Raw genomic sequence first — 16,491 nt, 5'->3', positions numbered from 1 at the left:
TTCCATTTCAATGAAAATAAGTATGTATGTGCAATGAACAAGAAGATATATAATTACTGTCAGCTTTAAGACTTCAAGTATTTTATAAAAACTACTTCTACTGCAGTTTCTGAAAGAAAAATTATTTTATAATTTAAAAAAACAATTCTTTAATCAAAATTCAAAACAAATGAAAATTACATTTACTAAGTTTCCCAACACCTTCAATAAATCTACACATAAAGTTTTCATGTAGGAAGTCTTCTGATTAAAGAATAAAATACATTACAGAGATGCATTCCAAAGTAGCATACTGTCAAAAACAGGCAACCTGTAGACAAAAAACATTTATAACTATTCATATTTTTACTAAATACACTTATTGGTACGTTATTTTGAATGATCATATTATGATCATTCAAAATAACTATTAATAATATAATATATTATATATTATATATATAATATAATATATATTTTATAATAATTATATATATATATAATATAATATATTATATTATATATGATAGTTATATAATAATATAACTATCATATAGCCACCTTTAACAGATTCCTCTCATACCAGATGGGCCTATACACATAAAATATTTATTCTTCATGTTCAATGTCAGCATCTCATGCTATTTCACTGAATTCAAAATTAAAATCTGCATGATTATGGAATCATGAACCAAACAGAAGGACAGAAACAACTTCAGGATGGTGTTAGAACGAGTCTCTAGGCAAGCTTACACATAAGCAAAGAAAAAACACAAAATATTGTAAGATTATGCCTGAACTGCCAAACTACTGCAGCATAGCATGGTGTCACCACAGCCATTTGTACAGTTCAACATTTCAGAACATTAGCCCTTAGGTGCTCACCTTTACTAAAAGATTCCTATCAATCAATCTTAGCAATAGCTTCTGACGTTTGACCTAGTTGTGAAATTTTGAATATTACTTAAAGTTTATTTTTCAGTCATATTTCATACCCTGAACACTTTGTTTTTAACTCTATTTTATCAATATTTTATATATATTTCATTGTAAATATATAAAGCACTAAGTGTTAAAAAGCACCTGAAAAGCTAACAATCTCTCAGAGGCTTTTTAGTTCAACAACAGAAAAGTGATTATTTCTCATGAAAAGCCACACCATTTTTCTTTAAAAGTGCAGGAGTAACTGCTCTGATACCAAAGCAAAAGCAAAATAAAATAATGAGCCAATCTTTGCCACAGGAGCTTATTGACATTGCCCTTTGCATGCACAATGATTTTTTTTGTATTGATCCTTAATGTACAAAAACATGCTATAGAAACATGTTAGCACTCCTCTTTTCCACGGAATCATATAATCATTTAGGCTGGAAAATACCTGTAAGATCTTGATACTAAACCATTAACCTAGCACTTCAAAGCTCACCAATAAGCCATGTTCCTAATGGCCACACCTACACATCTTTTAAATACCTCCAGGGATGGTGACTCCACCACTTCCCTGGGAAGCCTTTTCCGGTCCTTGATAATCTTTCTGGTGAAGAAATGTTTCCTGATATCCAATCTAAACCTCTCCTGTCACAGCTTCCTCTTGTCATTTTCTCCCGTCCTGTCACTTGTTATTTAAGGGAACTGACCAACTCCCACCTGGCTTCTGTTGTAATGCAGTTAGGAAAAATGGTATGACCCAAAAAATGTACCCCCAAAAATGTAGAATTGTAAGTTTCTTTCCCTTATCTTGTTCTCCCCAGTTCTCTTCATTGGTTGTGTAAATTCCCTCCACCCCTTTCCCCCTGCCTTCAAAAAGGAGTGCCTATCGATACCTCTTCCTCTTTCCCTCCTGCTACCTCACTCTGTAGGATCCCAAGAAATAAAGCTGTAACTGCCATCCCAGCAAAGGGAAAGAGCTCATTTTTAGGTTCTTCTTTGATAAACTAATCTATCTCCCCTGTCTCCCTGGCTGCTGCAGGGCAGACAGTGGTGGCAGAGAGGCAGGGGACGTTAGAAATCATAACAGGCCTCGTTTCAGGCAGTTGTAGACAATAAAGTCTCCCCTGTCACCCTTTTCCAGGCTAAACACTGCCAGCTCCCTCAGCCACTCCAGAGCCTTCCTCAGCTCCACTGCCCTTCTCTGGACATGTTTCAGCACTTCAGTGCCTTTCTTGTTATGAGGGGCCCAAAACTGAACATGCAATTTCAGGTGTGACCTCACCAGTGCTGAGAACAGGAACTATCACTGCCCTGGTCCTGTTGGCCACACTGTTTCTGATATTAGCCAGGATTACACTGGCCTTTGTCACTGGGCACATGCTGACTGATGTTCATCCAGCTGTTGACCAGCACCCCCAGGCCCTTTTCTGCAAGGCAGCTTTCCAGCCAATCTGCCCCACCCATAGTGCTGCAGGGAGTTGTGACTGAAGAGCAGGACCTGGCATTTGGCCTTGCTGAACCTCACATAACTGGCCTTGACCCACTGATCCAGACTGTCCAGATCCCTCTCCAGAGTCTTCCTACCCTCCAGCAAACCAACACTACCACCTGACTGGGTGCAAACTGACTGAAGGTGCACTCCATCCCAAAATGTTACAGTTCCCACATATGGAAGGAACCTTGCTGTCCAAAAGAAAGGACCTTGTCACCAGCCAATGACTGCTTCTGTTTTTAGTACTCTATTTGTTGAAAGCTAACCTTTAATCTAATTTTGTCTCCTGAATAATTTTTACATTGCTCAAAACCAGGATGTTTATAAGATAAAAAAGGTAAGAGTTTGGAGTAAAATCTCAATACCAGATGTTGCCAGATGCAGAAAAGGGCTTATGTGAAATTCTGAACAGAAGTAATTCTGTCAAGACTATAGCTTAGCAATGAGTTATTTGTAGTTATGTATATTAACTTATATTAATATACATTAATTACAGAAGAAGTTCCTGATGACTGAAGAAGACATTCTGAAGATCATAAATGTGCACCTCAAGACAAGATCTCATCATGATTCATAGCTCTACTTCAACTAATAGTAGGGATCAAAAGTCAAATATTTACATGCTGATTATATCTTGTTCCAGACTTAGTTCAATTTTATAACTGGTTAAAATTGTCCACTGTAAAAAATTACAACACAAGCATTAAAAAAATACACTGAAAAGTCCTAAAAATGAAAATATGACTTGCAGAAACACTGAAGTATTACCAATTACATTCTCCTCATGATCTACAGTTTAAAGATAATGGTCTATTTAAATTTAGCTCACTAAATATATAGATTGTAGCTAGGACTGAGAAGTATCTTCGTCTTAACAAAAGATATGGTCCATATGCTAATACTGAAAAGCCCAAGACACCCAAGACACCCAAGCAAAAGAAGAAAATAGTAGAGGAGGGAAGGAGAGAAGGGAAGGCCTGGTTGCCTCATGGAATCAAATGAAAGTAACAATTCTGCGGTATGTAACACCAAATGGAGAAAAATACTAAGAAAAAAATTTAGCAGTAATCAAGAAAGATCTACCCTTCTAGCTAAAAGTTAAGAAAAACAGCATGTTTCCAGGTGGACCTCAAACTTTATATTCCGAGTACAACAAACAACAGGGAAAACGTATGTTTGGTGAGACACTTCTACGTACCACCACTGGACTTCTCTAGCCTGTTCTTAAATCATAACTGTGGGCATCCATAAAAGGGCTTATGCCTGACAGTTTTTAGATTCCCCACATATAACATCTTTTTTCTTCCCTTTTTTCAATTTTTTAATTTGCCATGAAAATAATAAGGTTTGGCTATGTAACAGCTAAAGTGCTTACAAGCAGTCAGGAACTTACTAATTATTTTACAGTCAGTCTCAACTCTTCCTAAAGTCTCTGAGCTCTGCAATAGCATATAAATATAATCTCCACAGTAAAACATAAAATTATTATTTAAAAGATATATTAATTAATTATAATGCCCAGTGAAAAGCACTTACAAGTGGATTAAAGTATAATACAGTAATTACAACCATAAAATCAGATATAAAATAACTACTAGTGAACTAAATAAAATAGCTTTATTAAAATAAGAAAGAGCTTTGAAGTGTAAATTAATTAAAACAATTATGAAATGCTTACAAGATTTTCCATCACTTCAGCACCAAGCTGACATAGAAAGATGGACCAAGAAACAAGGTCCTTATTAATCAGTCAATCTCAATAGCAGCAGTAAGGTCTAAATAAATTTTATGCCCATTTCCAATTCAAAATGCTTTCACGTGGCTGAGAATACCAGTTTTGCAACTCTTGCAATTAGAGCTCTTTTTTCCTTAAGTTGATACTTCAACATAATCTTAATTCAAAGTTATTGGTGTCTGTAAAATGTTTTACAATATAATTAAACATGAACATAATTTTGCACATGCAATTATGCATTCTTTAACCATCAGTCAAAAAATCATTAGTATGATTGAATACGTAACAAAGACAGATCAAATGTCATCTATTACTACAGTTTTATTATCAGTTCATTGTATGAACACCCATGATTCAAATTAAAAACCAAATTAATTAATCTGCTTCTATCACGCATATTGAACAGATAACTCATTCTGTGAGTTCTGATTAAACAACAGTAAATGGATTAATAAGAAAATGTATTAGTATTAGTTGATGTTTTGCCTTTTTTGGAGTCAGATTTTCCTAAAGAAAAAAGCAAAACAATTTTCTCTGCAGTTTAAAAAGTTCAATCAGCAGAGAAACTGAATGTCCTTCAAAAACTATGAAAGCACTAAAACTACTCATCAGGTATCTCTCAATACTTTTTGGCTTAACTCATCACATGAAATTAAGTTTTGAGTAGAACTGTGAAATGTTTATGTTTGGAGCATTGGACAGTTCTATGGGAATAGGCACCTTTATCTCCTGGGACAAGAACCTGCTGAATGCAAAATATTCAGAGAAGAAGCTGTAAGAATCCCAAGTGAGGTCTGGACATTTAAAACTTTAGCAGCCCATTAAAAACACACAGCTCTTAAATATTAACTCAGACCTTAGAAAGGATAATCCTACCAGTACTAATCCTATTCTAATGAGGAATGTTTTATAAACTTCTCCAATTAAATAAGTAAATTTATTATACATAAATATTAAGAGCTTTATCAACCAACATTTTAGACAGATATACAGCAAATATTTCAAAGCATGAGAAGTAGACAGAATTAAATAGCAGTACAATTAAATAAGCCTTTCCACTGTGGTTAAACAAAAACACATATAAAAATAAAAAAGTTTTAACTGACTACATTTCATTAAGAACTTGATCTGCACATATTTACACACAACACATAATTATTTGCAAGAGAGTTTACTTAAAAATTTTATGTGAATAGCAAATCTGTGCAAAATATGAATTTAAGGCCACAACATGAAAGTGCTTTATTACAATTCCTTAGTTCTGGCTTCAGATAACAGCCCAACCCAGACAATTGTAATCCAAGAGAGAAGAATAAAACCCAGGAGTGAAACAAGTATAGAAAGTATGATTAGTGGAGCCAGAATATTAAGACAAGAGGCATTATGTAATTTGTCTGTCATTAGGTTTGAATGAAAACACATAGAAAACGTGGCAGCAATAAGAAAAATAGAAATCGTAAAATTATTAATAGAACATGGTTTTAAAAGGTGAAATAGCAATTTAACTGCACTTAGGAATAGCTAACAGTATTTCCTCAAACAACACTATTCAGTATTTATTAAAAGTCTTTTTAATTGCTTTTAAGCAATCCAAATATAACAACTTTAATTTTGCACTAAAAATATCTTCCTTTTAATTTTTTTTTAATTTTTTTTTCACAACAATAAAATGGAAGTAAACTAGAAACTGTCCCAATGAAAATATCATACGTAGGAATAGCTGTGCTAACTCTCCAAAACAGATGATCAGAAGATGCATTCACAATGGAAACAGCAGAAATTCTGAAATTTTACTGAACCTTTAAAAATAGTGGCTGAATTCCCGATAAACTTCCTTATGAGAAAGTTAAAATGCAACACTCTTTTTATGTTCTTAGATATTCTTCCATCACTTCTATTTTCAAGAAGAAGGGGAAAGTATATACAGCAACAGTAAGAGTATTTTTAATTATTATTTTTAATAATTTTCTTCATTTTTCCATCTCTTGCTTCTAAAATTCATGGGAGAATTCTAAAAAATGATTAGTGATTTTTGGTGAAAGAATGTGAAACAGTAATAACAGAGAATTTCTTTATCTACAAGAAAAAAGGCTCAGACTGTGCAGAACACAAATGCAAAACCTGGGTTGAGTTGTTGCAGAAAAGATGCAGAAAAAATCTTTTCAAACTTATCCCCACACAAGATGCAGAATATTTATACTGAGTTGTCAATACTGGCTTTATAATTTTCTGAAATATTAATAAGAAGCCAACAAATATAAAAATACATTAACATTATAATAGGCTAAGCTTATTTCCCTAGAACTGCCTTACTGCTAAGTTGGATAGAATGCTACATGATTTTAACGTCTTTTATCAACATTTATGGAATCCCCAGACTACTTTTATCTACAAATGCTCAGCCTTCTCCAAACAGCTACCTCAAACTCTCATGTAATTACCAGTTGTCTTCCACTAAAGTGAAGAAGTTGAGACTCTTCCAAGCACGACACCAGCCAAGTGCTAAGCACCTGTAAACTCTGGAAACACAAATCCTGAATTAATTTGGGCGTTCCTATACCATGCTATTTTTTGTATGTCCCCAACCTCTCTGTGACCACAGTCCAGCCTGCTGCAGCCCAGAGAGGGGGGAAAGATATGAACAGCAAGAACTAGAAGAAAGAAAACGAGGCTCTCTTCTTCCTGGGATTGTGTTCCAGCTTTATTCCAGGGACCAGGTAGAGAAAAGAGGAAGAAACTGGTAATGCACTGCTTTTTGAAGTTAGGAAAAGGGGGAAGGGCCACAGTTTTACAGCCAATAAGGAAACACTGGGCAGGAGGAGTTAAGGAGGAGCTAAGGAGAAGGAATTAACATTCTGTAGTTCAGGGGTACATTCCAGGATTATACCATTATTTTAAATGCCTTACAACAATACCATATCTCTTTGATTTCAAGCCTAAATGAAGTAAAAGATAGTGTGCCATGTGAGTATGACCTTTTACAAACCATGGGAAATGGTTCATGATTTAGAGCAGAGAAGATCTATTGGCATTACAGGAAACAGAAAAGATAATTAGTTATAAGAGATTCCTTATATTACTGAGATATCTATTGATCTTCCCTCTCAATTTTTTTGTATAATTCCGAGAAAAATCTGAATGATGATGACAAGTAGACTAATGAGATTGAATAGTGTTTTATCTTCAAACTCCATCTCATCTGTAACAACATTCCATTAACAAACTAAAAAAATTACATTAAACACAATTCATCAAAATAATTTTCCGTAGTTTAAGCAGAATGAGATTATGATTAAATTAAGAGAGTATTTTGGCTGTTTGAAGTCTTCTGCAATATTCTGGAGTGTACACACAAGGACAGTTACTTTGAGGGGAGCTGTGATCCATAAGGCTGGGTTAATGAAGGTTGCTTGAATCACTGACATAATGCATTAGCACTCTCCAAAGCACAAGCATCACCTTTCATACACAGGTAATCCATTATTATTAGCAAATAAGCACTACAGGCTTCATCTACTCACACAGCTACTTACTACATCAAGATTTGCTTCACCGTGCAGTTACCCAGCACCAAGAAAATAATGTGACATGGTACCAGCAGGAATATTATTTTCTTGCACAGTAACCTTAATGAGCACTTAGGATGAGTACAGCAAATACATGAGAGGCTCATGAGAGGCTTTTCTAAAAAGCAAAGCCAGTGAATTTATATCAGCCATACATTTCCCTTCAACTGCAGTATAGAATAAAAAGACAAAAGCAAAAAGGAAATGAAGAGTAAACCACATTATTCAATCAAACTGTCATGATTCCACCAAAAAGCCAACAAGTTTGGTTTCCCTTAGGTGAGGCATCCAAGAGGTTATGACTGCTGTACACAACTACCATTGTCCAATTAACAACGAAAACTTTAATTTAACCTTACACATACTTTGGTGTGCTTTTCTTGCAAAAGAAAGTAACTGAGTGGGCAATCTTCTAGACAAAAAGAAACAGCCCAAAGAAAAATTAAAAATGTGTATCTTTACTATACAAAGCTTCTAACCGTACCCCTGTTGTAATCAGCAATATAAAGTCCAATTGACAACTAAATACTAATGGTATTCCCTCAGTCAGCACTGGGGCCAATATCTTTGTTAAAAACTAATCATAGCAAAGAAGAGACAATGTGTTTGCCAATGATACCAGACCAGGGAGGAGTGCTTGACACACTGAAAGTGAGGGCTACTATTTAAGGAACCTTTGCAGGCTGAAGGAATGGCTAAGAGAAACCTCCTGAGGTTCAGGAGAGGCAAGGGTCATCACTTTGGGATGGAACAGTCTCATTGAACAAGCACTGACTGGGCACAGCTTGATGGAAAGCAGGTCTGCCAAGAAGAATTTGAGAATCCTGGTGGACAACAGGCTGTACCCAAGTCAAGGATGTCCTTGAAGTAAGAAAGGCCAAACATATGTTAGGCTTTCTAAGGATAAAAGGAGCCAAAAGGTCAGGGGAAGTGATTCTTCCTCTGTATTTGCCACTTGGGAAGCCACGTCTGCAGCGTTACATCCAATTCTGTGACACTGGCACACACGAGCAAGCCCGGTGGGGGGCAGAGGAAGCTGGAGCACTTCACACATGAAAGGAGGCTGATAGAGCTGGGTTTGCTCAGCTTTAAATAGAAGTCTATGAATAGCTGCAACTACCTATTGGGAGCATGCAGAGAACATGGAACCAAATTCTTCTCAGAGATAAAATAAAAGGTGGTGGACAAAAGCTCCATTTAAAAAAAAAAAAATAATTATTTATATAAAAAATAAAATGACAGTAAAAGTAGTCAAACTTCCAATAGTCTTACCCAAAGAAGCTGCAGAATCTCCATCCTCAGAATCATTCAAAACTCAACAGGGCAAGACTCCACACAGCCTGCTCTAAATTTGCCCTATCCAATTAGATAAAGAGCAATCGAGGCAAGGGCAAAGGCTTGGAACACTGACTTCCAGAGGCCCCATGTAACCCAAGCAGTTCTAAATTTCCATCAATATTTAGTAGTAAACACTCATGATGCCTAGTGAAAACTACAAAAAAAATTATAAAGACCTCACAACTTTATTTTAAATTAGATAAAAAACAGGAACCCACACTTCATTTTCAGTTACAAAGGGTGATCAAAGGACAGTATAAGATGACACAACTATTTGCTACAACTGACTTATTTTTTTTAAACTGTGAAGCATCAAAAATAATGCTTCCTAAACCTAATAACTGAGAGAAATTTTTCAGCTATATCCCTGAAGCACTGAAGGTACAAATAAGACTTCAGCATTTCTTTTTGCCTTAAACTAAACAATAATATATTGTATTATACTGAATATTTTTATTCAATTGAACAAACAAGTTGACTATCAGAATGCTCTTTCTAATTTTAAAAACTTGGTTAAACAATTTGTTTATATAAATGTTCATTGACCAGGTTAAAGAAGTCTATTTATAGGAATTTTAATTGTACACTTCATTTAATATATGATTATTTGCTTCTGAAATGTAAACATCAATACTGATGCAAGACTAAAATTACATATAAAAAGTCACATTACGAGAAGTTAGATTATTGTTTAAGTAACAAAATACACTTATTAAACTATATTTTAATATAAATATTTAGCTACCCATTATACAGAAATATGTCCTCATACTTTTCATATTCACTAGCATTTGAAAAAAAATATATCTACAACAACAATTTTTACATACATTTAAGTTTATAGTATAATTTTACACAAACATTTTTCACCTGCCCTTGGTTTTTCATCATTACAAATACCCTAATATCCTAGAAAAGCACAGAGACCATTATCAAATATTAAGGATGTACATACAAGCAGGCAAAATCTCCTATGACAAGCACAGGCACAAAAATACTTCACACTATATATAACAAAAAGAGGGAATTAATGTTTCCAAGAGGATTATCAAATATCAAGCTACACAAGAACTATTTTTTCTAAGTCATCACTGACAGGCTACTGTTGCAAATATATGCCTGGTTCTGCTTGGCAACATTTTGTTAATACTGTGTTCATTAATTTAACAAACTATCAAGAGAGTATGTTTAGAATGGGCAAGCATTATCTCTTGCATTTCATTTAATTAAACTCTGTTCTAGCTATATGACAGTCAGCATTTCATGAAAGGAATTCTTTTAAGGATGAAGGTAAAATATTTCAAAGTGCGCTGCTAAAACATGAAAGCATAATCTAAAATTAGCCCTGCACATACTGTAATTTATCTATAAAATTAAAGATGTTATTTCCAGAGTTCATAATTAATTGGATTCCACAGAGAAATTATGCAGGCATTCCAGATAGCAAAATGATGCACAAAGGCACAAAACATAGTGCCGAAGGACAACCATAAACAACCACCGTGACTTGCCTGCATTACAACAACCATTGAGGCTTAATGTGAAATGAATACTGGCTGCCTTTTGTATGTGGTCATTACTCTGCTGCAAAGAAATTGCCATTGAATTTTGATTATATTGCCTTAATAAAAAGTAATGAAAGAGGCTCATGCTCTAGTGGCTTTCTTTTAAATGATACACGACAGTGATCCGCAAAGGCCAGTGTGCCACAAACTAATGATGACACCTCACCTGAGGAAGGCGATGTTACTGCACCATTGCAGGTGACTGCAGTCATCTTGGCTTTTCTTAAAAACATTTTAACTAAACACTTTCAATTTAACATCAGTTAGAAATTAGTTTGCCTTTGAGGCTTACCATCAATCCGACTAACAAGTTCTTCCAACATCTTCACTTTCTTCTGGATTCCTGGCTGTGCAAATGTGTAGTTATCCTAAAGAGGAGACCACACGTAAGTATTAGTTGCAGAAAGGCAAAAAAGGTTTCTTTTCTTTAAATTTCTTTTCTATATCCATGTATTTTTCCCTGTTTTCTTATGGTGTTTCTGTTTTGTCACTACATTTCCTAGATCTGCTTCTACAGTAAAATAGTAAATCATCACACTGTACAGTCCTGAGTCCCCACCTCTAACAGTATATTCTGTGTAGCTATTCCTGCATCAACTGCTCTCCACTGGCTAATCTAGTGAAGTTACTTTATTGCAGAAATGCAAGTAGCTTTATAAGGCCCTCATCTTACATGACAAAATGTGCTAGAGATTTTAAGGTGATTTTTCTTCTCAAAATTTACAATTCTACAAATAATGTAGGAAATATGAAAAAATAGCCTATAATCAGAGAGAAAGAATTTGATCTTCTGAAGTACAGAGTAATAACTTCAAGAAGCATAAAAAATCAAAAGTCTGTTTTAATGTACCCGTAACTGTTCTGAACCCAAGATTACAGTTAATACCATGAATCAAAATCTAACACACAAGCTATGTAGCTAAAAGGGCATTATATTTGCACATATTTCTTTGAATGAATTAAGTCTAAATGGATTTTTAATTTGTGGATTGCTGCTCTATAATATAGAACTGAGTTTGAAATAATGACAACAAGAAAGATACCTCTGTTTGAAACCCAGTGATCAATCTTTTTAAATTATATTATTTAAATATACAGAAATGTTTCTGAATATTTAATTGACAATCCCTCCATTTAGCTCATTTTTTTACAATTGTCTTCCTGTGGTTCTCAAGAGATTCAAGAAAATAAAATTATGCATACATATTTTAAAGAAAAGTTGCTATGTAGAATTTTTTTTTTTTACGCAACCACCACATACACAGAAAATCAGGGTAAAGAATGTTTTGCCCCAGCTGCTATTTTTTGAGTAATTCCTTTATCAATTTGAGCTAATTAATCCCAAAATTACCCTAAAATTTTTTTCATCTACATTGAAATATTAATTTTTCTTGACTTTATTTTAAATTTTAACTTGTTCTTAGAGTAAAATACAAGATTGTCAGTTCATTTTTATTTATCCTGATATGTTTTTTCTATTTAAAACCAAAAGAAGTCTTATTGACTCTTGACTTTATTTACATGGGGTTTTAGGTTTTATTTGACTTATGAAACTGAACTGCAATTTAATCTTTAAATTCTGTAAAACTGCTATAAAGTGTGAGGCTTAAAAGTTCGCAAGGCAAAACGATACACTAATAATTCTGTAAATTAAAGTACTTCAGCCAACATGTAATTTACAGTACCAAAAAGTCTACTGTATTCTGATCACCTAAACCACTACAACTTGTAACTGACTACAGCAGTAGCATTTTAAAAATTATAGCTAAATTTTCTACTGGTCTAGCAGTAGCCCTTTCACAGTAATTAATATTAGAAAGTAATGTATAAGCCAAAAGAGTATGGATGAGGAAGCAAGAATAATTCCTAAATTTTTTTAATTTTTCACAGGAATCACCAAGCAAAATAGGCAACAATTTCAGCTTGTTGACATTATTTCACCAAAAGAACATAAGCAATAAGCATCCTTTTTAATGAAATAAAGCACCAAAACAGAAACAATGGAAATATTGACACAGAACTGAGATCTATTATAATCTCATTTCAGAGAGAAATAAACTATCCCATGCACTGGAACACTGCCTTTTATACAAGTCTGACACACCTGTATTAGTCATGGATAATATCCAGGGTATTATTAATATACAGCATCTTTAGGAAATCAAAATCACTTTCTTTATAGAATGTACTCTAACAACAAAAACTGTATTCACTTTTTTTTTTGTCTCAAAATGTTTATATACTGTTCTATTTATTTAAACCAAGTTAACTGGTGTTTCCAGAAGTAGTATTGCGCTCAAAGTCCAGCAACATAGTATTTAATTATTTCCTAACCTATCCTCTGTAAAAGAACATTTCTGTATTTAACACTGAAAGTCAGCACAGAGTTAAAACAATAGTGCTTTGATCATTAGTCTCTCCCCAGGTAGTGTAACTCTTGACTGTGATCTATGAACCTGAAACTACTTTCTTTCTCAAAGCCTAATTTACTCCATACACACCTTGAAATGCAACCCAAAACTGCCGTCTTGATTTGAAAACAGGTAAATTTACTTTCCACTGCATTTGATCTTTTGTCTATTTATTTTTCTGTTCATTATTTCAGCTGTAAATGAACACAGCTGGGGGGGGTCACACTTCTACTTGTGCTGACTCACCTAAACTGGAAATATCTTCCTTGGATTTCCCAGTACTCTCTTCTAATTAAACTGTGTTGTACATATCCCCTCCTATGACACTTGTAGTTGACTTCCTGGAGTTTGTGAAACTGTGAGGAATACTTTGTAAATGTGAAACGTATTCTGTTACCCACTATTCTTGCTCCTTTGGTACTTATAGATGAAAGAAAAGTAATACAACAGAAAAGAAAAAAACATGCCAAACTCACAAAATTAATGAACTATTGCTCAGGGCTGTTCAGCCAAGACAATTGTTTTCTCAATTACTTATGACTGTTTCAGAGTTTGTCTTTTGCTCATTATTGATGGTCAAAGTTTCAAATGAGGAAATAAAAAATTTCAGGATGAAAACAAGGAGTTCACATAAAATATCTCTTATTTCCAAACACTGTTCTTGACACTTTCTAGTAACCATTTATGACTAAGCAAAATGACAATTAATAACATATGACAAAGTATGTATGGGTACACACCAGAATCCATGATAAACATAGAAATTCATGCACTGATGTGCAATGAATATCTAAATTCCTTGAGGTTCTGCTCACACAGCTTCCAACACACTTTCAGTGAACTATGCTAACCTACTTCACAGCTGAATGGTTATAATATCTAGTTCAGACCAACACATAATTAGTTTCACCTCACAATACAGAAGGTTAGGACTTTATAATGTCACAAGAGATCAAAACTTGCTTCAGCTTCAAACCTTTGTGTTAGTAGTCTCCACTTATTCCGTAGAAGCTGGTATAACCATCCTACTTCCCTGCAACTACAACCAGGTTTGGCAGGATTTCTCAAAATCTAGTTGTTGTAATTTAAAATAAAATACTAACATTATAGACTTCACTAAACATTTTAAATATATTTAATTAAGCCATTCCTTACATTTTTTTTTAAGTGCAGAGAAATTCAAAATGGAAGAAACTTAGAAAAATTACCATAACAAATTTGCCTGGGACTGTCCTCCAGGGGAGAGCAGGGGGAAGAGAGAGGGAAAGGGAAGGAAAGAGACTTCATAGGCACGAGCTGAAGAAAATCCCCCCTCTTTTTCTCTCAATAGGTGATGATGGGATAATTTTAAAAGAAAAGGCAGCAAGCTGAAGTGGAATGGAGAACGGTCTTTCATATCATCATGAAGGAGGAAACAGAGCCAGCAAAATTAAAAGAAAAATTACTGTCAGTAATTTGACATAATGACTGCAGCCAAGCAGAGGTGTAGGCACAATGCCTCTGAGATGAGAAATCTTTTCAGGTCATACACACTGTTCACCAACAATCCACTGAAGAAAATGTCAGAAACATTTATGGAAGAAAATGGAAAGTTTTGACACAAAGTGTTCATGTGTTGTTTGCTCTTTTTAACAAGGTTTTATCAATGAGATCAGAGCTTTTAAATATAGAGAATACACTAAGCAATCTGTATAAATCATACAGACATATAGACTTGGATGCCTATTTTCTCTACCAATGCATATTTACGAATTTCTATGCACTAATTTAGTGTGTTCAAGTATATTATCACATGAACAAATGACAGCTGAAAGAACAAGGTTTTCTTATCCTCATTATGTCACAAAGAGATCTCCTGAATTCTTCTTCTTCACTCATTTAAGTGCTTCATTCACATATTTCTGAATTCTCTAAGCAAACTCCTATTAAAAAATCTTGGTTCACCTTGCTCAGGAAGTTATGCAAAAAGGTAGGGGCAGGAGGGAGGGAAGCATGACACTAGATAATGATAGCCACCACGTACATTAACACTATCAGTGGAAACGGAGTTTAACCAAAATGTGTCTTGAAGATGGAGATTATAATGTAAATTCACTCCTGAATACAGTTCAGGATAGAGTGTGCATGCACAAGAACAAACACACAAGTGTGCTGGACTATGCTGTTAGCACAGTCCATAGTATGTTCCATAATTACTCCAAAACACCTCCTTTAGAAGAAAAGGTCTGTCAACCATCCTGACTTTTTTAAAGTCAGTTTTCCTAAGTAGTAGGAAAAACATTTGCAAAGCATTGGAGCCCAAAATTTTTACATGCAAAACAGTATCTTACTTACTCCTATACAACAGGACAACAAAAACAACAATTTATTAAAATGTAGGTACTGAGTCTCATGTTAGAGTAGCATCTGTAAAGTGAAAAACAGAGATCCAACCTTCTACTGGTCTGTGTAATCAGTTTTACACAAGTGGATGTATTGTAAATTACAGAAACTGTTAAAGTAGCAATGACAAAAGTGCTCAGGGTATATTTTTGGATTATAGCATAGGCCCAATAACAGTTCAAATCTGGATTAGAGATAGAAATCATAAATACAAACATGTACAATCCCAAAAGCTGATACTGCAAATTTTAGGTAGAGGATAAAATATTTTTATGCTGAAATATACTGATGGCACAGTATATTTCATCTACTGATTATAAATAGATTTGTTGTCTTCCTGAAAATTTTATTCTCAGTGACAGGTGGAAAACTGCATTATTAGGTTCTAAAGAGAGGCTAACAAACTCATACACACAGAAAACAGATCTGCAATTCAGCATAATCCTAAACTAACCACCCAGGTGAACTGCAGACATGACCAAGAAACTTGTCTTGCAGGAGTTCAAAAAAAAGGTACAAAGAAAGCCATAACTGACCTATTTTTTCCCTTAAAATAAACCTCTGAAAGGTTCTGTGAAGAATTTTCAGATGAGTTATTTCTGCACATACTTCTCAACATTTGAAATGCACATTCATGTTATTCATTGGATGTGGCAGACCTCTGAAAGGCTTTCCAAGCACCATTCCTTCCTTCCATCCATCCATCCGTCCATCATCCAGACCAGGCATATGTTCGCAACAACTTTCCATAATTCAGGAGTGAGAAAGAACTCTGCAGGATTCCCTCTGAAGCTCATAAATCATGCTGTTTTATCAGCCACAGAAATAGTTAATATGTACCTCAGCACACTCCAGTCCCTGGATATGATTTATCTCACTTTTATTCTAAAAATTACCAGGCCCTGATAAATAATTATATTAATATTTTAGTGCTATTTTTAATACATCTGCTTAGATCATTATGCAATGCATGTATTTCCCTTTTGGTTATTTTATTACCAGTATACTCGAACTTAAAATGAAAAGTTATACTCTATTTTATACATGAACATTACGTTTTCAGGTGGCACAGATCAATGTGAACTTTTTACTT

At 34.3% G+C, this 16,491-nt stretch overlaps 1 protein-coding gene across 6 annotated transcripts in view; it reads right to left on the bottom strand.

Annotated features, from left to right (window-relative positions):
- TBC1D22A (TBC1 domain family member 22A) overlaps nucleotides 1-16,491 on the bottom strand; it is a 142,694-nt gene that overhangs the window by 69,239 nt on the left and 56,964 nt on the right. For all 6 annotated transcript variants that reach the window (XM_023918659.2, XM_086886867.1, XM_086886871.1 and 3 more), the window contains exon 10: nucleotides 10,898-10,973. In XM_023918659.2, the coding sequence (XP_023774427.2) occupies nucleotides 10,898-10,973 (76 nt within the window). The remainder of the gene's footprint in view (nucleotides 1-10,897; nucleotides 10,974-16,491) is intronic.

The sequence above is a fragment of the Cyanistes caeruleus genome, chromosome 4 (genome assembly GCF_971803275.1).
Source record: "Cyanistes caeruleus chromosome 4, bCyaCae1.hap1.1, whole genome shotgun sequence".
Classification (NCBI taxonomy): domain Eukaryota; kingdom Metazoa; phylum Chordata; class Aves; order Passeriformes; family Paridae; genus Cyanistes; species Cyanistes caeruleus.
Note: the sequence above shows the minus strand (reverse complement) of the source record. Positions and strands in the feature narration are given on the sequence as shown.